This window comes from Lissotriton vulgaris, chromosome 1_1, assembly GCF_964263255.1.
Source record: "Lissotriton vulgaris chromosome 1_1, aLisVul1.2, whole genome shotgun sequence".
Lineage (NCBI taxonomy): Eukaryota > Metazoa > Chordata > Amphibia > Caudata > Salamandridae > Lissotriton > Lissotriton vulgaris.
The window spans coordinates 774,615,944-774,643,788 of NC_141685.1; the positions used below are offsets into that span (position 1 = coordinate 774,615,944).

The window sequence follows — 27,845 nt, forward strand, 5'->3', positions numbered from 1 at the left end:
CAGATGATGGATGGATTGCTGAACAAATCAAGCATTCACCCCCAGTCACAGATCTGGGTTTAATCCATCGTTTCTATGCTCACAATGCTACATCAGTTTGGAGCAAGACATATGCAAATCAGTCTTTACCCTGCTCCTTATGGGAACAGTTAAGCCCACACTGGACCAGAAGCAAGAACTATGCCTGGTCAACCTGTGATACATGCTCTCCCCATCTCACTCCTTGTTAGCATTATTTCCAACCCAACCTGTGCTCGAACATCATTCATGTTGTACTTACTTGTACCAAATTAGCCTCTAAATACTGTTCTATAATGACCTGAATGTACTCCCTGTAATTGCAGCGCTTATTATGATTATACAACAGTTTATGTTTCGAATGTTTGTACCAGAAACAAATCAAGAACTTCTGGTTACATCCTTGAAAAGGCGGTATTGAATTCACTTATGGATCCCCTTCTGATATCTCAAACAAAAAGTAATTTGTTTTGTGTGCTAGCAGTCATAGGATTTTGCATCACCAAAACGTTCAATCTGCAAGCAATTGATTGTTTGTGCTCATGCTAATTTAGCCCAATAAAATGATTGGCCAAGTGTGAAACAGTCATTAATGTGTCCCAGATATATCTTGCACCAGGTGTCATTCAAGCACACAGAAGCGGATAGACCACTGCCATCTACTCTGTGTAGCTTTCCAACACATCATGCTTGCCCGCTGTGCCACTCTAGACAAAAGCCTCGCTTATGCAAATCAGTACTGACCGTGTTCCACATAGAAACAGAAACCCGTACAGGGTGACCCCTGATTGTAGTGGGCACTGTTCCTGCTGAGAAGACACACTATACTAATAAACGTGTTATTTTTCAGTATAAAAACATTCTCAATCAGGATTCTGTTTTTTCAAAAAACTTCTTATTAAACAATAATTCATATAATATAAGGCAACTCTAACATTTATCCGCTTACTTTTATCCTTGCAACTAATAACAGAATTCACTCTTACAAAAATAAATCCTTAATTTTGAAATAAGATTTCGTATTGTACAATGCAATTTCCCAATACAATGTTTCCATATGTTACAATTCCCATTTCATATTTGAAAAACAACAACCTAGGCAACTAATATTTAAAACACAATAACAGTAGAAATGAACAATTGGCTACAACTGGCCATTTCAGTCACTGCATAGCTTTCAACTGGCCCATAGATGTCACAAAGCCCGAAGCCCAATGTATTTCGAGACTCCCAGGTTCCTTGCTCAGGGGCAGTGTTCTGGAAACAAAGGGATTATCAATGTATATATTACTACTTGGCCTTTTTAGGCCTCATCAGTGGCGTACAGATTCGATCCTGTGGCACATGGAGCAGTGGGCCAACAGCTGGGCATACATTTGGCCATATAGGGTGTTACATCAAAAACACAAAATGTGATTCGAGGAATTCTTGCCAATTGTTTAAATGACTGGCAATAATTCGGGGCAGCATTCCAACCCACTGTTTTCACCCTCTATGCAACTCTAGACAGAGGCCTGCCTGACAGTTCCGGATGTCTAACGTGGCACAGTGGGTGAACGCTGATGTGTTGAAATGCTACCTTTTTATTTTTATTTATTTTATTTTAAAGGTTTTATATAGCGCTGGCTAGACCTGGAGGTATCAGAGCGCTTTACATGAGCATCAGTTATTGGAGCATGGCAATATAGTTACTTGTAAGGTTGAGATAAAACAATAAGCACAAATATGTAAGGGGAAAAGCAGGCAAGGGGAAAGATTCAGGGGAGGGGTAATGAGGGGGGAAAGAGAAGAGGAGGGCGACGGACACAGCATGGAAAGAGGAGGGGAAGGGCGATGGGGACACAAACCGGTAGACGAGTCAAAGCAACGTCCAAAGTCCAGTAAGCTGTGACCCCAGGGGGAGTGGTATCACTTCTCTATCTCTGTTTTGGGAGGTTCCCTTTATGCAGTGGACTCTCAGAGGGGTCTCTGAGATTCCAAGGCCTACATACTGGATCCTTCCCCAAAAAGGGGAGAGGGAGTGCTTTGGCAAGGGGTGCCATACCATACCTCATCTATGAGTGGCTCCCTTGGCGCAGTGGACTCTCTCAGTGGGTTTGCTGAGACTCTAGAGTATAAATATTGGATCTTTCCCCAACAAGGGGAGAAGGAGTGCTTAGTCAAAGGGCACAAAGAACAGGGGGCTAAGCAGACTAGCAGGCAAGGTGAGAGATTCAGGGGAGAGGGGATAGGAGTTAGGGAAGTAGACAAAGAGAGAAAGAGTACTAAATTGGAACACATTTAAATTAATGAGTTATTATATAGCACTGGCTAGACCCGAAGGAAACAGCGCTTTACATGAGGAACAATAATGTTGCAATTTACATCAGTTACAAATTACATAAGTATCAAGAAAAGCATTTAAAGAACATAGGGGACAAGGTGAATGGCACAAGGAAGGGTAAGGGGATAGGGTAAAGTGGTAGGAAGAAGATAGGACGGAGAGACGAGGAGAAGATATGCCCAAAGTCCGGCTGGGTAGGTGATGGCAGGGGGGAGTCCACAACCCATCTCCACAGGGAATCAGCCAAATCACTTGGTCTCTACAGTCTGGGGTAAGATCCACAGGCTCTAAGTCCTGATGTGTAAGCAGGTTAGGGGATATGTTCAAGGTCTGATCAATGTCCAATTCTTGTCCCAGGGAAGTAAAACAACGTGGAGGGGACTACTATGGAAGCCATCTTAGGGTCAGGCAGGAGATGTACACTGGTGGCCATCCGAAGGTCAGTTATCTGGCAGTCAGAGTCAATTTCCAGGACAGTGGCTGCCAGAGAAAAACAAATCCAGCGTGCACACACCATCACACGCACAGACATGCACAAGCACATACACTTGTGGGAACACACTCTCATATGCGCGCATACGCTCACACACAAGCACATAGACAGAGACATCTAAAAACACAAGTACACATAAAATCCCATGCTCTAGTACAAAAACACCCAAGTACATGCACACGCAAACACCATCACATGCACAGACATGCACAAGCACACACAAATGCGCTCACACTCATACATGCACAGACACACACACACACACATGCACACATATAGAAACTACTAAAAACAGAAGCACACATACAATCACAAGCTCCAGAACAAAAATACCCAAGGACGTACACACAGCTACATGCACACACCCACCATCACACGTACAGACATACACAAGCACACACAAATGTGTGCGCACACTCATACGCGAACAGAGGGTGCACACAAGCACGCATACAGAAGCATCCACACGCACAAGCACACATACAATCCCAAGCTCTAGTACAAAAACCCTCAAGTACATGCACACACCATCACACGCACAGACATAAGCATACATACAGAAATATCTGCGCGCAGGAAAGCCCGAGCACACATAGAATCACATGCTCTAGTACAAAAATACCTGAGTACATGTCTACACCATCACACGCCACCTTTGGGGTTGTAAAGATTCTGAAATCCCCCTCCGATCCCACACGGAGACGCTTAGGATACAACATAGCGTATGGAATGTTTTCGGACTGATTGAATTTTTTAACAGCACCGAACTCCCGCCGTGCAGACTGGAATGTGACAGTGAAGCCCGGGAAGAAGGACGGTCCTGGAGTCCGTCTCAGCGAGACAAGTATCTCTGCTGTTTCTGACCCACACCAGTGGCTGCAGGCCATCTCTACCTACTTAGGTGTTCCTGTGAAGGTCCCTTCATCCCCGCATCCGCTGACATTGTGTTTAGACTCTGCCACCATTTGCCAGTCGAGGGGCCTGGTGCCCTCAAAGCTTGAAGCTCCCTGGCTATACTGTTGCCCATTCAGCCTGTACGTTCACGCTTTTGAGTAGTGCCCCAAGCCGTGCTGCAGTAGGGTAGAGGCCTGCTCCCTGTGGACCGTGATCTCTATTATGGCCTGTGCCACTCTAAAATCCCCGTGGGGCCACCATGCTGAGGTCAGGCACTAGTATACTCACTGACCTGTGCTGAAGTGCTCCTTTTATCCGCCCACACTCCTTGGCTGCTCATGCCAGCCTACGCCGTCCTGCTACTGGCCGGGGCATAGCCTCCGTGTGTTCACACTGCTCCCTTTGTCTCTTATGCTTCTGGCCCCACCGGAGCTCACCGAGTCACCATCTTAAAGTCAGGCAGCAGCTTGCCGCCTCCACATGTCCTCCATGATTGTCCCGGTAGCAAGAGAGGGCAAAAGGGGGGGGGGGCAGCCCTCCCACCTCACAGCATCATTCTCCAGTTGTCGGGGAGTCCCCATCCCCGTCTGCATATGTTCACAGCAGCCAAGGCCCATCTGTCTCGGCTTCTCCTACCGGACTCACAAGGCCTTCTCGTTGCTTCGGGTGAGGGTCTCACGCACCCTTTCTCTGCTCACCTCTGCTTAGGCCCGAGTCTTCAGCCACGCCCCTCAGCTTCCTTGTGTTGGGTCGTCGGAGCCTCACCATGCAACCACTCCGTCCATTATAGGCACTGCTTCGCTCCACTGCATGCAGCTTCTCTACTCTAACCTCCGCTTAGGCATGGGTGTTTGGTCATGCCCCTCAGCTTCCAGTATCTGGCCATTAGAGCTTCACAACATGCCTGCTCCGTTCACTACGGGCGCTAGTTAGCTCCACTACACTTTGCCATCTTTCTCTTACCGGTAACAGCGGCTCCATTTAGACTATATGGAAGTATTCCTTGAATCCTTCCTTTATTGGGTATATATGTAACAACCTATAAGACCAAATATATGCATTTGATGCAGTTGCGGCAAATAATTAGCACCATTTTCAAAAAGCAGACAGGCAAGAGATTATGAGCCAGATGTAGGTGTCCAAATACCGGTCGGAAACGTCCGAAAATATAGATTTTCGGCCGTTTCCGACCGGTATTTGGACATTGGTATGTAGGGGTAGCAAAAACATACAGATTCGGTAAATTTACCGAATCGGTAATTTTACCGAATCGGTAAAATTACTGAGCGGTAAAATTACCGAATCTGCAATTTCTTATGTAGGTAGCACTTTAAACAGTGCTACAGGGCCTTTAGTATTCGTTATTTACCACCTAATACCATTTGGTGGTAAATAACTAATTCCTGTGTACATGCACATCTGTGCATGTACACCTGTGCCATGTGACACACATACATGCCCTTAGGGCATGTATGTGTGCCACATGGCTCACAAGCCAGAAACAGGGGTGTAACAGGGTGTCAAAGTGACACCCTGTCCCCCTTGGCAATTCGGTATTTTTACCGATTCGGTAATTACCGAATCGGTAAATAACGAATTTTACCGATTATATAAAAATTACCGAATTTTTACCTACATCTTATTTACCGATTCATAAATACTGAATCGGTAAAATTCGGTATTTATGAATCGGTAAATACGATTTACCTACATCTAGCCCTATGCGTATTAGGAAGGAGGCCTGCAATCTATATATAGATTTAATATGGCGGCGATGCAGGGTGTTTCAAAATAAATATTTCTGGCACCAAGAACTTTTTGGGTCCGCTATTCTTCTATCGTTGTTTACTGGATGCTTTGAGAAAAACTACAGAGATTTAATAGGGTGTGCACAATCAGAAATGATATGTGCATTGTTATGACTTGGATTCAGAAAGAGGGTCACCTATCAGAACCAAGAAAGAGTCTTAGATACAAACCAAAGACGAATTTACTCCCAAAGGCTATTCATAGATGAAGGAGCATATGTAAAACATTGAATCAAAGTTACATCAATACAGGAAATGAATTGTGTGAGCCTGTGTAAAAAGATTTTTTTTTCTCACATATAATCATTATTCAAACGTATTTAAAAATCATCATACATAATTATGGACATACATATGAACACAAATTACATAACATAGTTTCAGGGAAAACTATAAACAACACATCCATAAGTCTTTAAACAGGTTCTATACAACCAGTATTATCCCTACACATTTATGAACCAATACTTTATTTGTATAATGTAAGTTGATTACAAATTGAAATCGTTGACACATTTCAGTTGATTAGGTAGTTGGCTTCACCTTCTTTAAGACTAAAACTTTCTATATTCTTCCAGGTAACCAGTAATATGCACACTATTTTGAAGTTACACCATTAACATCATCAACAATCCAGGGCAACAATAAACTGACAAAATTATAGTGATGTGCCCCTCTGCTGATGTCAATGGCGCCTCGCCAGCTGCCATTGACTTATCCGCTCGTCCTTGGGCCTCAGCGCTCTTTCTAAGTGCCACATTCACAAAAGAAAAGGGCTTTGGATTTCAAGAGGTGTCCGTCTTTGTTCTGTGTTTATTGTGCCCGAAGCTGTGATAAACATCCCCAGAAGTGTGCTTCAGATGCCATCTCAGAGCACCGTCCCAAAGGGAAGGAGACAGAGCTCGGAATCAAAGGAGACGCTGCCCCTGTAATTACTGAGTAAGAACTTTGCAACAAGACACAGGCCGCCATTTTATTACACCGTCCATTGGGGCTAATTGAGGCCAAGGAACCTGCAAAGCTGCAATTGTAATGCTGAAAGTTTAGTCAGCAAAGCTTTCATATCCTTTTAGTAAGCAACATCTTTTGTTTTGTATGGAAAAGCATAAACAAGAATATTTGGTGCTGCTATTCCTGTCAGAATTACATTTTAAATTACAATTAAATGTAGATTAACAACACTGCGAGGACACCTTTCCCATGTAATTAGAAATCTGTTTAGTAAGTCACTCTATATTTAGAAAGAACAATTAAAACGTATGTGTGGGAAACATGTAGGGCCTAATTTATAGGATAGGGAGTATTGTCACGTCTGCCAAAAAAACGGATGACCTGCACTTCGTTCTCTCACTTCACTTGGGCTTAATTATGAGTGTGGAGGTCCACGGACCGCCAGACTTGTGGGAGTGCGGCGGCGATGGTCTCCCAACTGCTCTAATATGATTAGGGCGGTTAGACCACTATTGCCACTATTGCCCCACCGCAGTCACCGTTCCCTGGCGGTCTTGGGGCAGTTAGGAGGCTGCAATATGCTTGTCGGGACTGCGGCTGTCCCGCCAAGCATATCAGGGGGTTCCTCTCTGCCGGCGGTGTCATGGAGGTACCTACTCCATGAACACTGTGGCCGAGAGGAAACAAAGGGGGACCTGCAGGGTCCCCTGTATCTCCTCAGCATGGGGATTAATGCAGGGGGGGACAACATGTGCCCCCCTGAAAGCATACACCCCAGTTCCTGCACGGCATGTACTTAACAGTCCATGCCGAGCGGGAACTGTTTTTGGCATTCCTATTGCGATACCCATTTTCAGGGCACCGTCATGGGATTGCAAAAAGCCCACCATACAGAAGAAAACTCCTAATCTGGCGGACGGCCCGACTACGGCTTTGGTGGTATGGCACTGCACAGCCAAAGTCGTAATTAGGCTCTTAGAGTGCGGTGGAACCTCATGGTACTGATGGTGGAGTCTGTCACTACCGGCTCCACTACTGCCTTCCTATTGCGGGAGAAGTAGCATCAGAGGGGTCTTCAATCTATGGTGGTCTCTGGGATGTCATTTCCACCTATTTCCTTTCTTTCCGAGATCACAACGTAAACTATGTTGCACACAGAAAAGGTCCTGAAACGTCCCCACTGTGCTGGGTGTAAATGTTTGCTGGGTGAGGTATATTAGTTATGTTATGCTCAAAAATGTACTCACAGTTTGGGGTTTTCTCTTCATCCAAGTCATAAAAGATAACAGGTCCACTATGCTGTCAAGGTTGTTATATGTTATTGTTCCCTGAATAGCTTTACATTTGACAGCCCAACTGCTCCTGGCATGGAGAGCTGGGCCTCTTTCTAGCTTTCTTTTGGTGACCAAGCTAACACATTTTAGTCCTCAATTCAGGGTTTCATCACATATAGCCCAAGTTGACATGTTTGAGCCCTAAATCCGCATCTATTATCCTGCGTGAAAACTGAGGAATGATTTGTAGTTACTATAGATCCTAAGCACTGATATACAATAAAAGAGTGCCCGGTTTTAGAATTGATCAGGTAGCAATTCACCAAACTTTTTTCCCATTGGAAAGCATGCCTTGCTGAAAATGTTGGAATAAGCCACACTTAATTCAGAAGTAAGCCCCACTTACTCGCATTCTCACATTAAAAACTCACTGAATCGGACTCTGTCGGGTTATTGCCAACATGTAGGTTGTATATAAGTATCCTTCATGTGACTAACCAAGGGCCTGTACAGGGGGCATAACAGGTGCCATATTACTGTTACTCCATAAGATTCCAACTACAGTACCGAGACATTCCAAGTTTTACAGCTAGAATGTGGACTAATGTGTCGGAATCCGAATTTCTCTTCCGCTCCCTTTTAGTTGTTTGATTTTTTCATCTACAACTTCACTTGGACATTGTGGGCCTGTTCACAAATTGCACTTTTGAAGTAACTTATACTTTTGTAGTACGTCCAGCACTGTTGTATGACGGTACAACACATACAATTACTTTGCATGCCTTTCACACACTTTTATTAGCACGCATGTTTTTACCGCAAATATGCATTTAAAAAGCATGTCAATACCACACATTGTTTTTAGATTTAAACATACCTTAAATGAGTGGTATCAGCATGCATTGTAAATGTATATTTGCTGTGAAAAAATGTGTGTTAAAAAATGCGTGGTAAAGGCACAACGAGGTAAAAACCTTGTTGTTAAGGCTGTACTCTCCATGCCACTGGAGGCAAGCTATCCTGGCTGATGGGGGTGAAAGCCCGAAACCGGTCCTAGAATGCTTGTTTCCAGTTCACGGAGGACCTGGCCTGGCAATTCGGGCTGGACTGTTCCCATTGGGCACAGGGTCAAGCCTGATTTGCATATGGCTGGGTCCAAACTGGAATGGCATGGTGAGCAAAAAAACTATGGATTTAGGCCCAGATCTCTGTACTGGGGTGAATGTATGACATTGTTCTGCATTCTGTTCATCACCTGTTATTTTTGCATTTGTCACCCCGAGTGGAATGGGTACGCTCAGACGTGAGTCCCGTGCTCTCCATGCCACTGGAGGCAAGCTATCCTGGCTGATGGGGGCTGAAAGCCCGAAACCGGTCCTAGAATGCTTGTTTCCAGTTCACGGAGGACCTGGCCTGGCAATTCGGGCTGGACTGTTCCCATTGGGCACAGGATCAAGCCTGATTTGCATATGGCTGGGTCCAAACTGGAATGGCATGGTGAGCAAAACAACTATGGATTTAGGCCCAGATCTCTGTACTGGGGTGAATGTATGACATTGTTCTTCATTCTGTCCATCAACTGTTCTTTTTCGATTTGTTTCCCGTCCAGCACTACACATGGCCATCCGCTGGTACTGCAACACCCTCCCATTAAAAATATGGAGGTAGTGACTTAAAATGAAAATCCATAAAAATAATGTTAAATCAAATGATTTAAGATAGTACAAATATAAATAAATATATTTTTATGTAAAAAATATATACATAAAATAGTACATATTTATTATTTAATTGAAAAATAGATTAATAACCTTTTTTAAATTTACAAAATAAAATAATAATGTATGTTATGATTTTTTTTATTAACTCTCTACATTACGTTTAACAATTATTAATGCACATTACATATTTTCTTTTCTTTAGGTGGAATTAAATTTTTGGATTTAAACCTCAGAAAAATAATTGTTACTTAATATATTACATTTCCATTAACTAAAGTTTTCATTCAAAATTAATGTAATGGTGCTGCTGCATTTATTTTATTTTGTTTTACATTTAATGCAAGCATATAACATGCTTTACCTTAATGTTTAACATAAAAATATTTCTAATCTTTTTTTTTTAGTTTAATAAAAAAAAATTCCTATACTTTACCATAGGAAGACTCCATAGGCCGAAGGAGAGTTCTGCTTTATAAAGTGTATAGAAAAATAAAAATAGTTTATTAACTCTAGAATAAATTCTACTAATATTTTAATCTTAAATATTAATGTAAATTTATATGCACATTTATGTCCGACATTCAGGTCTTTTTCAAATATCTTCTAACAACTCCCCCTTGCAATAACTGAAAATCCAGTCGAGGAGAAGCTGATGGGGGGCAGTACCTAGGTTTACTGTATTCCATTTTTTAGTAACAAAAACTAACTATAGAAATAATAAGGCTACTAATGAATCAAACTTACATGCAACAATATTGTGGTGACTGCCCCGCTCAAATTTACATGTCCAAGCTGCAGGGATTGGAGAAAATTCTCAGGCTTCATATCTGAAATGCTTTTAATACTTTCCAGCTCTTTCACCAATGGTTGCATTAAAAGTGTAACGAGAAAAAGAAAACCACTTTAGAAAACTAGAACACTTTGCTGGTAAGGATAGTTCATCTTACAATGCAAATATATATATATATATATATATATATATATATATATATATATATATATATATATATATATATATATATATATATATATATAAGGTTAGTTTTCTTTTTGATAGAAATTGGAATTACATTTGCACTTGGTAAAGCGAAATGTGTCAAGTATTTAATGCTTTTATGTTAATGGATTAAAGAAAATATAAATTGACAAGAGAAATAGTGCAACTTGAGGAAGTGACGGTAACAAGGAGAGAGTTTGAGATGGTAGTATGTGAGGTGTGCCTGTAAGATGGAAAATAGAAATAATAACAGTGGTGGCTAGCTTGGCAGACCTATCTTTCCCTAAATATTTGTTTATCAATGTATCAAATTATTGTCAGGTACACAGAATCAAGGATAGCTCAGAGGTGGACTGTTCAGTACAGAAATTCCAGAAATCTAATAGCAGATGATTGTATAGTCAAAGGGAAGTTCTCTTTCATCGAATATCACTTTGAGACTGGTTGCTTCATTTGATTCCTCTATTAAAATCGTCTAGCCAATAAGAAACGTATTGCCCCCATTTCCATAGGGGGCCTGGGCCGTGCGTCTGTAGCGCGCTAATGTATGGCTCTGCACCAGGCACAATTGGCATTCCTGCATACCCGGGTTCGAGACCCAATGTTATGGGTGACTATTTATTTATTTACTGTATTTATTTATCACAAAACCCATCCCCTGAGGGATATCCCAGCACTTAGAGAGCTCCTTATCTTTTTAACTGTGAGGTCTGACAAGAATTCAAGAATAAACTGCTAAAAAAAAACTTAGCATTTGAAAACCCAACTTTTTAGTTTTTTCCTAAACCGTAGGTGGTTCTCAATCAGGCGAAGGTCTCAAGGAAGAGCTTTCCAATGGGCCACTCCGAGGCGAGAAAAAATACGGCCACCTGTTCTGATTTTTTTAAATCCGTTTTTCCTTGGCGTGCACCACGTTTTGTGATCTCAATTTGCGTGCCGGAACGTAAAATTCCACTTTGTCCTAAAGAATTTCAGGCCCAGTGTTATATAGTGACCTGTGTGTATGATAAATAAGCTTTAAGCTGGCTCTTTTCCTTACTGGCAGCCAATATAGGGTTGGCAGGTAATCTGATTTCTTGGGAATTGGTGCTTCTCCTAGAGAAGTAGCCCACCAGGATGAGTCTCATATTCGATGAGCACCATCAAATAGTAGGATTTCAGATTTCTCAGTGAATGCCAGTCCTACAACACTCATGGCATTCAGGAAACAATTAAAAACCTGGCTTTTTAACCAGTAATCCCCTCTGCAGCGATTACCTTTCTGTGTTCTGTGTTTAAGTCCACAAGCGCCGAGTCACCCCAGGGTATTTGCGCGCTATACAAGTTGCCTAAACATAAACATAAACATTAAGTTTAAAACAATGCTCCGTCACCCAATCTGCCAGGCAGTTGGTCAGGTTGCCTCGAGTTTATTCTTGTTTTTCCCCCATGGAGATGACCAACTGAGTATCGTCCGCATACAAGCAGATCTTAAAGTCCCATTTCCTTACAATCTTTGCTAGAGAGGAAACATAAATGTTAAAAAGAGTCAGACTCAAGGAGGAACTTTAAGGAACTCTGCAATTGGATAGATGGGATCGAGATCTGATTGGACTCAGCTTGATAGTTGGAGTTCTATTCTTTAACGATGATCCAAACCACTGGTGGGCTTTAGGATGAAGTCCAATTTGATGGAGTTTCCTATTCAACCGACGAGACAGTGTCAAAAGCCGTAGACAGGTCAAGTAGGATCATGGCCGTGGCATTGCCCTGATCAACCACTGACCTTATATCATTCAAAACAGCCAAAAAGACGGTCTCAGTGCTATTTCTCACTCAAAAGCCCATTTGAGAGGAATCCAGTAGATTATTACTTTCTAAAAAGCTAGTTAGCTATCCAATCACTAATTTTTCCAGTATCTTAGACATGAATTGAAGCAAAGATATGGGACGGTAGTTGGTGAGCAAGGAAACTTTAATTCCTGGCTTCTTGGCCAAAGGTAATATTAGCGTCTGCTTCCAAGAATCCGAGTATATTGCCTCTGCCAAGGATTGGTTAAGTACATGGGTAAAAAGGGGACTCATTATAGCAGTTAGTTTAGAATAGGTAAAATGAGGGTAGGGGTCTAGATCGGACCCTGGCTTGACCTCTGACATTCATTTAGTCACCTGTTCCTCCATGATTTTTTCAACAGAACTCAAATGGGTTAAACTCTCCGGATGTGGGCCCAGTTGGTCCCACCGGAGCACGTCCAGGGAAGGTTGAGTATAAAATGATGAATAGTTGTTCTTAATTTTATATATAAAAAACGTTCCCATTTCACTCACAGTGATCTTCTGTGAGAGGGATTGTTTGGGAGAGGTAATTGAAAACCGGGGCATCTATGGCACGCATGGGCTACTCCCCCTCTACCTACCCCTACCTGCCTGTGCTGGAGCCCTGAAACCTATGGTCCAAGCAATGTACAGAACCTGGGCGCGAGCCCACAAGCTCCTCTACCTTCATGACAAAGCACCCATATGCCATAAACATGGTATCCGCATTGTCAGGGACTTGCTTAACTGGACTATCAGGGTGAACTCAAGTCCTTTGTGGCATTGCAGGAGGAATATGGCCTGCCACAAACCCAGCACTGAAGTTATATGCAACTGTGCCACTGTCTAGTGAGCAGACTAGGCAGTGACCCTGGTTTGTCTCCCCTCCCCAGTGCTCACATACCTTAATACATGGTGCCAGTTTAAGGGCATGATGTCCGGGCTGTATAACCTTCTGATCCACCATTTCTGCTCTCAGCATAAGTGGAGCACCTCAGAGAAATCTGGCAGACCTGTCTCCATGTGGAATACGAGCATGAGGACTGGGTGGAGATTCTGGAGTTCCTGGGAGGGTCGACCTGAGAGGCCCAGGTGAAGTGCAGTTTTTTTAAGATCCAGCAGGGCTGGCATTGGACACCTGCACGGCTCTGCGTCGCATGTCTGCTGCTCCACTCCTCCTGTTGGAGGTGCGATCATGCATCCTGTGACATGGTTTACCTTCTCGCGTAATACCCCATGGTCCATCCTTTCTGAATCGCAGTAGGGCCCACATTGGGTGAGACCTTGGATATACTCACCCCACTAACGAGTCAGCTTCTCCTTCAGCCCAACCTGGCAGACCTACCGCAGCCAACACACCATGTTTGCCACCTCCTCACCACCACTCTCCCAAAGGCCAATATCTGCATACTGCATCATTGGTGCTCTCCGCAGGTCCCAACCCACAGGGAATGGCTAGCGTCGATATTTAGGACTGCCTCCTAAGAGAAGGTGATCTGTGACCTGATGGATAGGGTTGATGATTTCCTCCTTATTTGGTCCCCTTTCCTAGGGGAAAACTGACCCCCTTGGCTGCCCTCCCTGCCAATGTTTGCCCAGCCTCCTTCCCTTGTTGCTTCCCACTCCCCTACTCCCCTTTCCCCCTGGCTTTTTGCTTGCTCACCTGTTGTTACACTGGCTCTGTCCTCATCCCCCCCCCACTCCCCTTTTGTCGATTCCCGTGTATCACACTGAACAATTGTATCACTCTCTTATACCTTTGCTGCTTGTATTTGGCATTGTTTTCATTGGCATTTGTGAATTAAATAAAATAAATTCAACACAAGACTGCATTATACCACCTTGGGATTACACCGGGAGTGTCCTGTGATTCTAAGAATTAAATGCAGTTATCCTAAACCCTGGTTCCAATTCCAGCATGTGAAACTGCGTCCTGCTCCTCATCGAAAGGCCTGATCAAAAATCAATTTAATATCTTCAATAAACACTGAACTCAAGAATATCGGAGAAGTCAGTTATTTAATAATGCCTAAAAGCTGCAAAACGGAGCAATTATTTTGTCATGCTAAATTGTCAAGAGTGAAGACAATGAGTTTCCAATAGAAATTTTCACAGAGTTAAAAAAAGCTAATCAGTCACCTCATGCGATTCCCCTATTTGAATTCGAATATCACTGCATGAGTTATGCACATTCACGGACTCCGGGAATTAAGTCAAAATACAGAGGTAATCAACTCCAGCGCCTGCAACTGGGCTGCTGGCTCTGCATAAAGCCTGATTAACAGTCGATGTAATACTGTCACCGAAGAGGTAAATAACAATAAATGTGATCAAAAGGTGCAAACGTCACTTGCACAATTTGCTCACGTGACGTTGTCGGCAGTGGAAGCAACTAATAGCTGATATCTTTTTCACAAAACTGAAAATCCAATTCAGTGACTTTAGCATAGTGAATGTTGCAGTCCATTATCACTTGATTTCAGACGGCAATTTGCCAGTGCCTCTGCTCTGGAACTATGCACTGCTTGAGAGCTGTAAATGAATCATGACTTCCTGAGGTCAAAGGACAACCAGTGTATGTAAGCAACATTCCAAGATATTACGAAGCAGCCAATGCTTTTCGCATTAGGGTTCAGGACGTCCCTTTGATCCACCGGAGAGCATCATGATGTTTGGTCTAAATAAAGTCTCAGTTTCGTTTGAATCCTTTAAATTAGAAACAAGTGTTTGGCAAGAAAGGCTGCTCTGGTGAACATGCCGTGAGATGCTTTAGATTCCATCATAATAAGAGAATCTTTCAGATCCTGATGGTGTGGCAACCAGAAAGGATACACGGTGTGTGTGACAGGCTCAGTGGCTGAAACGCTCTCCACTGTGATCTGGAGGTCACAGGTTCGGTCCACACAAGGCTATCTCAGGCCTCCATCCTTCTAATGTTGGTTGACTGTGTAACATTGAACTGAATAATAGTTGGCGCCATGACAACCCTTGCTGAGAACAAGCGGGATACAAGATTCTCCATAAACTAATGCTATTAGTTGCAGTGTATATTGGCTCACTAACCGAATTATGCATCATTATATTAAAACAATTCATATGATTATTTCTGTAATGTAAACTACTTAGGCCTAATCGCTATTGTGGTGAGTACACCCGAAGTTCAGTGCACAATTACTTGCATGAGCTCTCACAAGGCTATGCAACTGACTACGAGTCAGGGGAGTGGGATTCCTAATGGGTTGGGGTTTCCAAACCTAATTTCACTGGGTCTGAGAGAACCATACCCGATGCTTGTGGTGTTAGTTCTAGCCAGAAAAATTGCTCAGTCTGCAGTTTTTCTCAATGAAAAAACTTTCCATCCCACCATACTTCTCCCATTTCACCTTTCACCCAATCACAGAGCAATTGTTAATTTCCTGGTGTTTTTACGACCAGAAAAATTGGGTCCCACACAATAATTACCCATTCCACACGGTCTCAACTAGGAGTCAGAGCCTAACAGCCTGATTCATCAAGCCGAAATCGGCTCGCGAAGGGCCAGATTCTGAGAATCTGGCCCTTTGCGAGCGCTATTTTTGCATGTGGGATTCATCATCCCAAATGCAAAAATCGCTAATAGCGATGTCGCAATTTTGCGAGGAATTACATTTAAGGAATCTCTATTTGAGATTCCTTAAATGCAATTCATCATCCATTAAAAAATTGCGAATTTGCAATTTCGGCCCGCTATTTACCGTGAGGTCAAACCTCGTGGTAAATAGCGAAAACTTAGAAAAATGCTTTTAAAACTTGCATGTTGTGTGTGCGCAACACCTGTTCAAATTTTCATTTAAGGGGTGCTACAGGGTGTCCTTTGGACACCCCTGGCACCCTTTAAATCGGTATCTTATTTGCGATTAGCTAATTGCTAATCGCAAATAAGGAATACTCCCCATTCATTCCTATGGGCCTTTTGGCCAATAGGAATGAATGGGGAGTTATTCCTTATTTGCGATTAGCAATTTGCTAATCGCAAATAAGGAATATGTAGGAATCGCATTTTTTTTTGCGATTCCTACATGAATCCCGTTTTGCAAGCCTGTAATAGCGATTCCTTATGAATCGCTATTAAAGACTCGCAAAACGGGTCTTTCATGAATCAGGCTGTATGTGTTCTATTTTGGTTTCATGTTTTAAGTGGTTTACATGTGGCATAATGTGCTTAGGAGCTTATTTCTTAGTGGTTCACATCTTGTATCTGCCACTTGTTTCACACAAGCGGCAATCTTTGGAAGTGTGTTGATTGTTTCGGGAAAATGTCATAGTAGTTGCGTAGCACTTTCACTGACTGGTAAATGCCCTATCCCATCAGCTTTAGGGTCTCACAGAATTGGTCTTTTACATTTGAGGCTCAAAATACCACTTGCACATCTCATCTAGTTGCTTTTTGTTAATGTCGGAAAATTTTCGTGGGCTGTTATTCCTTTTCCTAACTTTTTCCTTTGAAGCTTCTACATTTTTTCCTTCATTTGGGTAGATTTTCTCCCTATCGAGGCCCTACTGCTCAATTTGAGCTGGTGGTTTCCGGTGCTCAGCACCGGCATTTTTTATAAGCATCAGTTAAGGAACCATTTATTTGCAGTGAGATTAAGTGATTTTCCAGAATCACAGGATGTTGAGCCGACGCCTAGACTTGAACCTGGTTCTCCAGCTCCAAAGTCGAAAACTCTGGACATTCCATCAAATCCTCTCCCCAGTTCATGCTTAGTAGTTGGTTTTGTTTTAGGCGACTTCCCAACAGTTTTTGCACAAAACTTCACCCACTGACAAGATTTTGCAGTTATGACAAACTATGCATTCTTATGAGTTTACAATCATTTCCCAATTTGCCACAGGAATAATCAGGAATAATAATTATACAGCCCTTCAGAATTGAGCAGAATTTGGATTTCATTTAGTAATTTGAAGAGCTGCAGTGTAATTAGATTTTACTAGTTTGCCAAATTGCGACAGTATTTTGTGTGCAGAGTTTTGTAGAACTGGCCCTTAGTGACTTACTTCATCTCCTCCTCGAGAGTGTTTATTACAGGAATTCGTTTTGTTATTGCTGACTGGTTGGATCCCAATGTAAAAGTAAATGTTGAATCAGATGTTTTAGAAGTAGACTGGCCTAGGTAAACTGCTGTGGTCGCCGGCATGAGTCCCAGACCTCTGGGAAGGTTTTCTGCAGTTCCATAATTTGATTCCTGGCGTGTCTGAGGTTGTGACTGGAAAGGGAGCCGTCTCTCTCTTAACAGGAACACTTTCCTTCAGTCTGTGCCGAAATGGTCTCCTATGAAATAGCAATCTTGAGCTGGTGACAAATGAGATTGCTTCCACTTACAAGGAAACCAAAGTTCTGGAGTGTTTAGCCCTTAGAGGCGAAGGAGCACAAATTGGCCAGCTGTGTGGATGTAAACATATGTGAATCCCTTATTATTGTAAATTAGCCACTTTCAGATCTAGTACCTTCTTGAATACTCAGGGTGCAGGTGATAAGCTGAAAGGAAGGGCTGTGATACTTCCCCAAAGCAAAGTAAATATACGTTTGAGAAATGGGTTCACCAAGATATGTTTCTCGAGGATCCAGTGTGTCAGGAAATCTCCCGGGGGCTACAAGAAGAATGGCTGTTTCAAGAGACATAATTTTGAATGTTATTGATATTAGACACAGGTCTACTATTTTCAAGTCTACAATAGGAATTATTTCTTCTGATAGTTTCCTCCTTGGGAACAAAATCAAGGGCCTTCATTTACCCGTTTCTCTCTGTGGTACTGTTGCAATTGCCTTTTTCTGTAAGGGTGCTTGTATTCCTGTTAAAAGGCCTCTCTCTTAGATTGATGTATTGTCTAAAGAGTTTGGTGAAATAATGCACCTAGAGGGGGTTCTTTCAATTCTAATTGATAACCTTCTGAAATTATCTGTAAGACAAATTGATCCTGGATATGATTTTTCCAAAAAGTGGAGAACCGGTCTTCAGCACAGTCTGGCTTTTTTCAGCAAAAGCAACTCCCCCAATTACAGATCCATCCAGGCTGCAATCACCTTTGAGACATCTTTCTTCTATTTCACAGTGCACCCTATTCAAGCTTTTCATAGCAAGATTTACCTCAGAAATAGTTGGAGAAGGTGGATGCATAATCGCCATAAGCAGTTCAGCACAGTCGTCCTTTACATTTCCTTTCACCTAAAAAGTACCATTAAAACACAATATTTTTACAAAGCATATTTTTAAATTTTGGTTTTACAATAGCAATATTATCCAAGGTTGGTGTGGGGGGCCCTGTTAGATTTTCATGAACCTGGAATTCAGTTGGTTTCTTGGCTTCCTCGCATGCCCTCCAGTTGTCTTCTGTTAGCAGGATTTATTTATACCATTCACATTTCCCAGACAAATGTAGAGATAATAGAAGATTTCAGCGTGCAGTTTTATTGTCTCATGCAAACATAGCATAGTTTGTGTTATTGTTTTTCTATGCCATTGCAGAGTTTTCGTCTGTTCGGTTGTATCTTTACACCTTTTTCGCATTTATGAAGCTTTCTTGAAATACTCTTGGAAACTGTACCAGTCTCAGCTCTAAGGACAATCATGTGACTTCCTTAAGCATTGTGGAATGCCAGTGTCTCTAGGCAATGGCACGTTTTCACACTTATTTTTGTTATATATGACTAACTTAGTGAGTTTCTGTCAAGAATACTTAGATCGAAATCCAGTTGTTCGCGACATTGACGCCATGAGAGTGAGTAACCAAAATGATTAGGAAGTGTTGTGACATCACATGGGGATGTGCTCACTTTCGCTTTGTTTTGCCTCGTCGCCTTGGTTCTGAAAGCGGCGGCTTTATGCAGGGGCGGAGTTTGGCCAGTAAGATGGGCGGGGGATCTTCAAATTCTCCGACAATCAACCTTGCATATCATGGCAAAATTCATACTTGAGAAGCAGAACATGAGGGAGCTTAAGGGAAGTGGAAAGTGAGAGCAGTGCAGATTGTTAGGGGTATTTTGTAAAATAACCAACATTTTTTAAGAACTCCAAAAGGGAGAGGAAAGAAAGAGTGTATGTTTTTCTCTGTTTGTGCATGTAGAAATCCTAGGTGAAATCCAACAGTCACCTCATTTTAACCGACTGAAAACACCTGTATCAACTTTTTACTACAGAATGCATTCATTAGGGGGAGCAACACCCCAAAACAACTCTCCTGAAGCTAAGCCCCTGGCATTATGGTGGTTGGTGGTCTCACCTGCCTTTTTCTGCCTTTCCCAGGTCTCCAAAGACCCTATGAAAGTAGGAGAATGTAGGCAGCACTGCGCCTGCACCAACCAGCTCTTCCCTCATCTCGCGCCATGGTGACAGGAGAAGTCAAGTAGTGCTGGCAAGGGGCTCTCGGAGAGCCGTAGTCACTTGGGGACTGATTCTTTAGGAAGGAGTGATGCAGGGTGGTACAGAAGGTGATTGAGGAAGACTACAGGAGGGCCGGGATTTATATTTATACTTGGACTGGGGGTTGTGCAGAGGGCAGTGCAGGATGGGTGAGAGGAGACCAATTATTATCTTTTATTTCCAGTTTGGGTGGAGTGGGGCATATAAGGGAGTTATTAAAAAAGTGGTCTGTGTGATTGGCAGAATGCCAGGTATTTTTTATTATTATTTGGATTTAGGTTATGTGAGGTAATTATCAGAGGTATTCAAGTGGGGGCCAGGAGACCAGGTATTTTATTTTCAGTTTGGGAGGAAAGGTGTGGTATAAATTGAGGGTTGTGGTGATGGATGGCAGGAGGCTAGTGGTATGTATGGTTCCCTCATCCCTCCTCTGCCCCTGTGTCTATCTTGGAAGCAGGTACAGATGACTTAGAGGGGCCTTATATACCAGAAAAGAGCGGATGGCTAAAATAACAGAGGTATTTTTCTCCTCGTGGTTCAGAATGACATCAAATTGACAACAAGAGTGAATCTTAATTTCTTTATATGTGTTGCTCTCGCTGAGAGTCACGAGCTTGAATACTAGACTTAAATCTGGGTATTCGCTGCTACGGTATATCAACAGTGGAAAATAAAAGACGAATTTTAATATTGGGTTGGGGGTTTAGCACTGAGGGGGGCATGGGGAGAGGGCAGGGTGTCTGGTATTGTTTTTTGGTGGGGGCATGTGAGAGGTAGCACGGTCACAGGGTGGTGGGATGAATGATGGGAGTGTGCAGCAGGAGTAAAGAGGCCATATTATAAATAGAAGCACTCGCCCACTCTGTGTTTCTCCCCACTTGAACTAGGTGAAACAGAGCACCCAATGACACAGTTGCATGAAGGGGTAGAGTAGTCATGCGCACAGCATGGTTTAGCCTATCTCAGCCCTCTACTCGGGTACACCTGGGAAGGCTCTTTAATTACAGAAAGGTTTGCAGTGAAAGGCAAACACACTGTTTGAATGCATCAGTCCACTTTTCACTGAGGTGGTAAACAGTAAACTTGACCTCATATTTAAATGGTGGCAGGCATTCTTCATGAACCCACCTGCAAGGGGATGTCTAGGAGGGGGTCTCTTAGATCCCCATGCCTTACTCAAATGGGACAGCCTCGGTGGGGGTGTTCAGAGTGTGGCACTTCTATATGGTGTACAGCACACCTTCTCTCAGCCTCTATGCCTCTGCGTCTGTATCTATAAGATGAATTCCCTCATCTGCATGGGGCCATGCCCTGATGCAGGTTTGGGCAAGCACCTTGGGACAGATGGGCACCATCCATATTACAGAAGGGACCATGCAAGTATCTGCCCCCCCCTTCTGTAATAGGCAAATCTCCAGTGTGCCATTGGGGCACATTATATATTCAGTATTCAGTGTAATACAGGACAGGAGGATGAGGCATCTCAGGCCATGTCGTATATGGCTCCCCCATGACTTCTCTAACTCTGCATATCTGGTGAAAGCTGGGCAGATAATTTGCGTAGGCCATACATCACATACAATTGTAGATGGGTAGCAGTAAAAAAGGACGGTGTTTTTCACTTCAGGGTTCTGAGGACATGTTAATCAGACCCTCTCAAACAAACTCATCCATGGTATTCTGTATTTTCTTTATAGGTAAAATGTTTTTCCCATTGGCGAAATCCCTCGCCCCCCACAGTCACACACCGCATTCCCCAGTGAAGGGATTCACTGGGAGATGGAGTCCACATACCATGTCTGTGGAAGTTTACAAATCTTCAAGGCTAACTGTGCCTTGAAAACCCAACCCTGCACGCTTCCGTGGGATTTAGGGCCGGAGGCATCAAAGGGTTTTGCCCATTCTGTGTCTTTGGGAAAATGTGTTCATGCATATGGCCCATAGTCCCATAATATAACACAGACGTTGGTTAATAGTAGGTAAAACAGCAATGTCACAATTTGTGATTGAATGAAGTTCTAAATCAAGACATATGCAGTAGTAAATGTGATCTGAGCACACAAATGGCGTTGTGAATCGGGCTCACGGTGTATAATGAAGGAGACATTGACTTACCTAATGAATTGCACTGCAGTATGTTCAACAGCATCTGTCTTTTTCTTCAAGATCCACCAGCAGAAAGTAGAACAAACTAGCAGGGTGGCTCAGGTGCAAATTAGGAAAAGAACAAGGGAAAATGCAAAAAAAAACTAAGATTAAACTTTTAAAAGCTTTTACTTTGTTTCACAAGTAGGTATTTGGGTAAAAGAGCAACTCATATGGAGATACAAGTAACTGCATTAGAAAACATGGGAGCCTGCAATCCCTGTATAAAAGCCTCCCTCTAATTTCCCAATTACAGGCAACTTGTGATACATCTAGTTACCTTTAATAAAGAGTTAACGTAGCCGCTCAACTGCAAGTACTTATTATAGTTGAGGTCAATTGTCACAATGCCTGCTGCCAGAGCCAGCAGAGAGGGTGTGAGGCACTTCAGCTGAAGTTTAAAGAACAAAAACAGGAACTGCATTGTCCTTCTTCTGATATGTTTTCTCTAAAAAGAAAAGCATTTAGCACATTTTAGATATTTATGGCAACATGTATATTTTTTTCACAATGTAGGCCAGTACGGGAAGGATAAAAAACGTTGCATGTTTTAACACAACATTTTTATTCTGACTAACTTGAAATTCAACCAAATATCTTTAGGCTAAAAGTAGTAACTGCTTTTGGTGTGTTTAATTTCGCAGTACAGATTTTGATTTTGTTCATCGTGCCTGCAGTGAACATTAAATAGCAGGTCACAAAGGGATTTGTGGTGATGGTGTGAACATGTATTATAAGGTATAAAATACTAAACGTCATCATTAAAGGAATTTTCCAAGTCACCTTGGAGTTCCTTGATCTTATAAAGAAACTCAGCTTCAGCCCTTTACCTCTATGTCATCATGGAATTCCTCTGTGACTTGTAATTTTCTTATAATGTACAATAGGTGGTACTTTATGCCATATACATTGCCCAGGGGGCAGATTGAAGCACCCAAAAAAGCAATGATCCAAAAAATTATGGCAAATGGAGACCTTTACATTTATATATTTTTCCATTCTATTTCAGGTATCAAGCAATGGAAGGCATTCTGTCCGCATCACAGGTCTAAGTACAATTGATTTCCGTGCTGGCTTTTCAAGAAAGCCAACATTAGACTTAAAGCAAACATCTAATCGACCAGTGAAAGGTAAGCTAAAACCCCATAACAATGATTAATACAGTCACATGAAATGATTACAATGCCACACACTTGTCTTCCCACCATTAGTGACCAACAAATAAGATGATGTGCCTTTCAGTAACATTGATTAATTTATCAGAAGTTGATACTACAATAATTATACATATCAAAGAATCTGTATGTACATACAGAAGGGTCATTAACACTGTGGTGGATGTGAATGAACTGCCAAAAATTGTCTAGTTCCCCATTCGCCCTACTTAGAAGGTATACATACTCTCTTAATAGTGTACACATACACTCTTAATGGGGTAAATGGCTAGTGCCCCATTTTTTATGTGGTTTGCCTGCATTCACTAAACTCTAAATGTTCTCCAGAAAGTTACAATTTCAAGTACATTAAATGGTATATTATGATCAGAGGGAACGATGATGGTAGAATTTTTAATTAATACAATAACTAGTTTAAAAAGCAAGTACACAAAACCAAGAAACCTACTTTTGAGTGCTACCTAATAAAATTTCTTAACAACAAAGATGTATTCATTAAAAGGAGGGATTTACACGCCTACATACTTTCCAATGTCACTACCCCTTTCCACCCGGTCCATGGAATAAAATTCTCATAATCCTCTACATTGCCGGACCTCCCTTCAAAGAGTAACTTTCCCCTTTGGTTTCAGTCTCTCTGCCACTTCATCGTTATCCCTGCTTTAGAGCCTTTTCCTTGGCTGCTGCACTTAGTTTAAACAAAAACAAGTGGAGGGACCCAAACCCACTGTCGCTGTGAAATATGCGTCACCTAGTCATGATTTCACCTCATGTCTCTTCTACCACCCTACTCTCCCTGTCTCTTTTTCTCACTCTTGCAGGTTCTCCCTCAACCTAGATTTCTTCTTGTATCTAGGCCTGGGCGTAACTAACGGAGTTCCACTCCGCAAAGTTACCCAAAAACTCAGCGAGATTCACTAAGTTTCACAAGTGGCGGAGTTGCGGTATGTCACTCTGTTCGCACTGATTTTTAGTACCAGGAGAGAGTTCAGTAGTGTAATATCAGCCCGAACAGCATCACTACTCGAGTGGCAACTTTCACATCGCAAACGGCAGCTTTCTCAACACAAACGGTGGAGTATTGCCATGATCTGCGTTTAGAAATTGCGCTGGGTGGGGGTCTAGTGCTTGATATTCTCGCTTGGACTCACCAGCGTACACGTTGGCAAACCACGGAAAAAACTTTGCCACACGATGGTTGGCGGAGTTGTCTGAAATTTCACTCTACAAGTGGAATGCAGATTGGGCAAAACTCTGCAGACTCCACTCGAGGAGCGAAGTTTACCGTTCAATCTTACTTATATCTCTAGTTTTCTTAACTTTCTCTTCCATCTTTGTCTACCTTTTCCGTCTCTTGCTGTGGTCAAAGTCTCATGAGAAAAAATAAGCCTGGTAATAAAAATTAGCACCTGTGCCCATCAGCTGCTAACAACAGCAGAAATTAAGCATGCCTCACCACCAGTACGTGGGTTTTATGCATCCCTTCACCTATAGTCTTCTTCAGACCCTCTGTCTTCCTCTTGACAACTCCCGCCACTCTGCCTCTAGCCAGCACCACTTTAGTGCATCTTCCAACTTCCTTTACCAAATTCCTTCCAAGCCCACTTCTTTTCTTTGCTTCTTGTCACTGCATCCACTTCCAATTGAGTCATAATTTCAGTGATGCACAATTTCTATATTGTTGGATTTAGGGAACTCAAAATTATGAAATTTGAGACTATGGGCCACATATAGAAAGCCTTTTTGCAGTCACAAATGGGCTGATTCGAATGCAAAAACGCATTCACAAATGTACAAAGCCCTAACTGCGATTCAGTAATCTATTACCAAATCACAATTTGGGTTTGTGAATCTGTATTTGGAAAGTGCATGTTTAGGGCGTCCCTTTCAAATACTGATTCGTATTGGTATGTGCGAATGTTTTGCAACCGAAATGCGGTCACAAAACATTCACACTTTACCACCAACTCGAAGTTTGTGGTAAGCCATTCGCAAATTGAAAGGGGTCTCCAAGGGACCCCTTCCGCTATGAGAATGAAAACAATATATATTTTTAAGAGCAGGAAGTGGTCTCACGGATCACTGCCTACTCTTAAAAAATGAAACTAAAATGTTTCTTTTTTTTTTTAAACACATCTGGTTTTCCTTTAAGGAAAACAGCTTTGTTTTAAAAAAAAAAGGTTTTTTTATTTAAAAGCAGTCACAGACATGGCGGTCTGCAGACCCTAGGAGGCCACAATCCCTGTGATTTTTGTTATTCCCATTAGGTCGCAAACTGAGATGTACCTCATTAATATGAATGAGATAGGTCTATTTGCGACCCATTGGAATCACAGATAGTATAAAGCACACTTTCATACATTAGTGTTTGCAATGACCAAATAGTAGATTGCAAAACTTTGCTATTTGTTAATCTCAAACACTAAGCTTCGTACATGTGGCCCTATGAGTGGGTTAAGCAAACTAAAGCGTTTGGAAGTGGTTAATTAATTAATACAATTAGTGTCTTCAAATGCAATACTAACGTAATTCTGATCATGCTTACTCATATGCAACTTATTTTCCATCTGCGCACCCATTGTCTGTAACAACATCCCTGTATGGATGTGGAAGACCCAACTCTGCTCCTGTTTAAGAAAGAGATGAAGACACTCCTCTTTAAAAATTACTACATCACTATGCACTAACAATCGAATAACCAGCTAACCCTTCTATCATTTGTTGACTTTATGCTTACCTTTGACCCTGTACAGTGCTCCGTTGCCTTTTTTCTAGGTTTGTACTATACAAATATGGCATACATACATTTTTGTTCCCATCCGGGGTGCTTCATACCTAGAATGTACAGCACAGTGAAGTAGGTTGGAATCAGTTTTTATCTAGGGAGATTCACAAAGCTGCATCTTACTTAACCACAATTTCGTCTTCTTAAGACATAGACCTAGTGTTTACATCTAAATTTGATAGGAAGTCGAGGTCTTATGGCACCTCTATATCAATTATGACTCTAATCGATAGACTGATAGCAACATATTGATACACTGATAAATCACTATCCAATGTTAGAAATATTTAAACAAGTGGGATGTAACATTGTTTAATTGTCTATTGAGCAGCTCCCATCCTAACAATAGCTCTATTTGGAACTGACACTTATAAATATGAATACCTGTAATATCTGTTTTCAGAATCTTAGAGAAATTTCTTCTTATTTTTATTATTTTTGTTGACTTTAACAGGAATATTACAATTAGTGTTTATATACCTAATTATATCGATTCTAATAATATTAATAAAATAGTAACACAGTGGAATTCTGTGGCCAATTGCCAATGGGCTGGACAATTGCTTTGGTAGACTGCTGGCGAAGAAAATGTCAGTGTTGTATATAATTTAAGACCTCATTATGAGGACCTCTGTAACCTGCCAGGTAATTCTGTCACCCCATATGTGCAGATAATTGGAGCATCTGTAATTCTCGGGAGGCTGAGTTACTGGGGATTATAAGTGGGACTCAGAGGATCCACTGAGAAATGAAGAATTACTAGAAGAAATTCAGGACTCGATTCCTCTGATTATTCTACATTGCTCATCTGATACTTCACCCAGAACTCCACTGCCATTTAGCGGGCCCCATCACAAGCCCTCATACATCCATATATAGATACAGTCTCTACCAATTAGTCGCAAAGTTAACCTGGATGACACCCAGGTCCTACCACAACAGCAAGATTTATCTTGGTACCCTGACATGCACCTGGAATTCCAGGTTGAACTGGCTGATTCTGTTGGCTAGTGGTTGTTTTAAGTAGCAAAGAGAAGTGCATGCAGCTGGGGGTGTTTACTTCGTCTAACTAGAATACTACTTCTGAGATGTCTGTAGCCTGTACAGTTTAAATCAGGCCTTTATGCTTCATAGTGCCATAACATAAGTGTCGAGTATGAAGTATAACAATAGTGGAAACTTTAAATAGCACTATCAAGTGGTGTTTAAAAACTGCCCAGTGATATTAGTATTTAAGAATTTGCAGGATAATATGCAATATCCAACAGTGCCTTTTGGATGTATTTAAAGACAATTGGAGGTAGACTTTTCATGTTGTGAAATGGCTCTTGGTCATTATAGCTGGTAATTCACATAAACAGAAACAGTGTGTTAATGAACATAGTAGGGGACACCATATGAACACCTGACCCCCAAGCCTGATCCTTCACCTCTAACTCTGAACCCTCACATAATCCTCATGTACCTTATCCTCACCTACCAACTTCTTCCCTGCTCTTGTGCTTCCCTGATTCTGACGATGTGCTTCTTATAACTGCATCACCTGCTCATCTTTCAGCCTGTCCCAGCCCAAGACTCTTCTGCTTCAGCACACCTCACCTGATTTATAATATTGTTTTTGTGTCTGACTAACAGGTCCTGGGGAGTGGTGCAGTTCTAAATACTGAGTACTTAATTTGTAAAGAGGAAAAAAAAAAGGTTCCTAAAAAAACAAAGGTTTTCTTAGGAACCTACTGCCAGAGTCGCTAAATGCTATTGGTAACTGATCCTGAGAATTCATTGTCATGACTCCACCTCATGCCTCTTTCTTCTGCCATAATACATTTCCTGTTTCTTTCTCTCACTCTTGCAATTTCTGTTCCTTCCCGCCTTTTCTATTTGTTCTTGCTCTCCAATCTTTCTCTCCCTCATTCTTTCTCCCTTTTCTGCATTTCTTTCCCTTGTGCTGGATCAAAGTCTGAAATTCAAAGATTACTTCAGGTGCCCATCACTTGCAACAACCACCCAAAATTAAGCACTGAATAGAGCAAAACATGGGGGTGGTCTGGCACACACTCCTTTTTACAT

The 27,845-nt window shown here is 42.0% G+C and overlaps 1 protein-coding gene across 1 annotated transcript in view; it reads left to right on the forward strand.

Annotated features, from left to right (window-relative positions):
• Positions 1–27,845, forward strand: part of HMCN1 (hemicentin 1) — a 1,183,532-nt gene that overhangs the window by 277,199 nt on the left and 878,488 nt on the right. Inside the window, exon 7 of the mRNA XM_086956029.1 lies at positions 22,828–22,948. Within this exon, the coding sequence (XP_086812155.1) occupies positions 22,828–22,948 (121 nt within the window). The remainder of the gene's footprint in view (positions 1–22,827; positions 22,949–27,845) is intronic.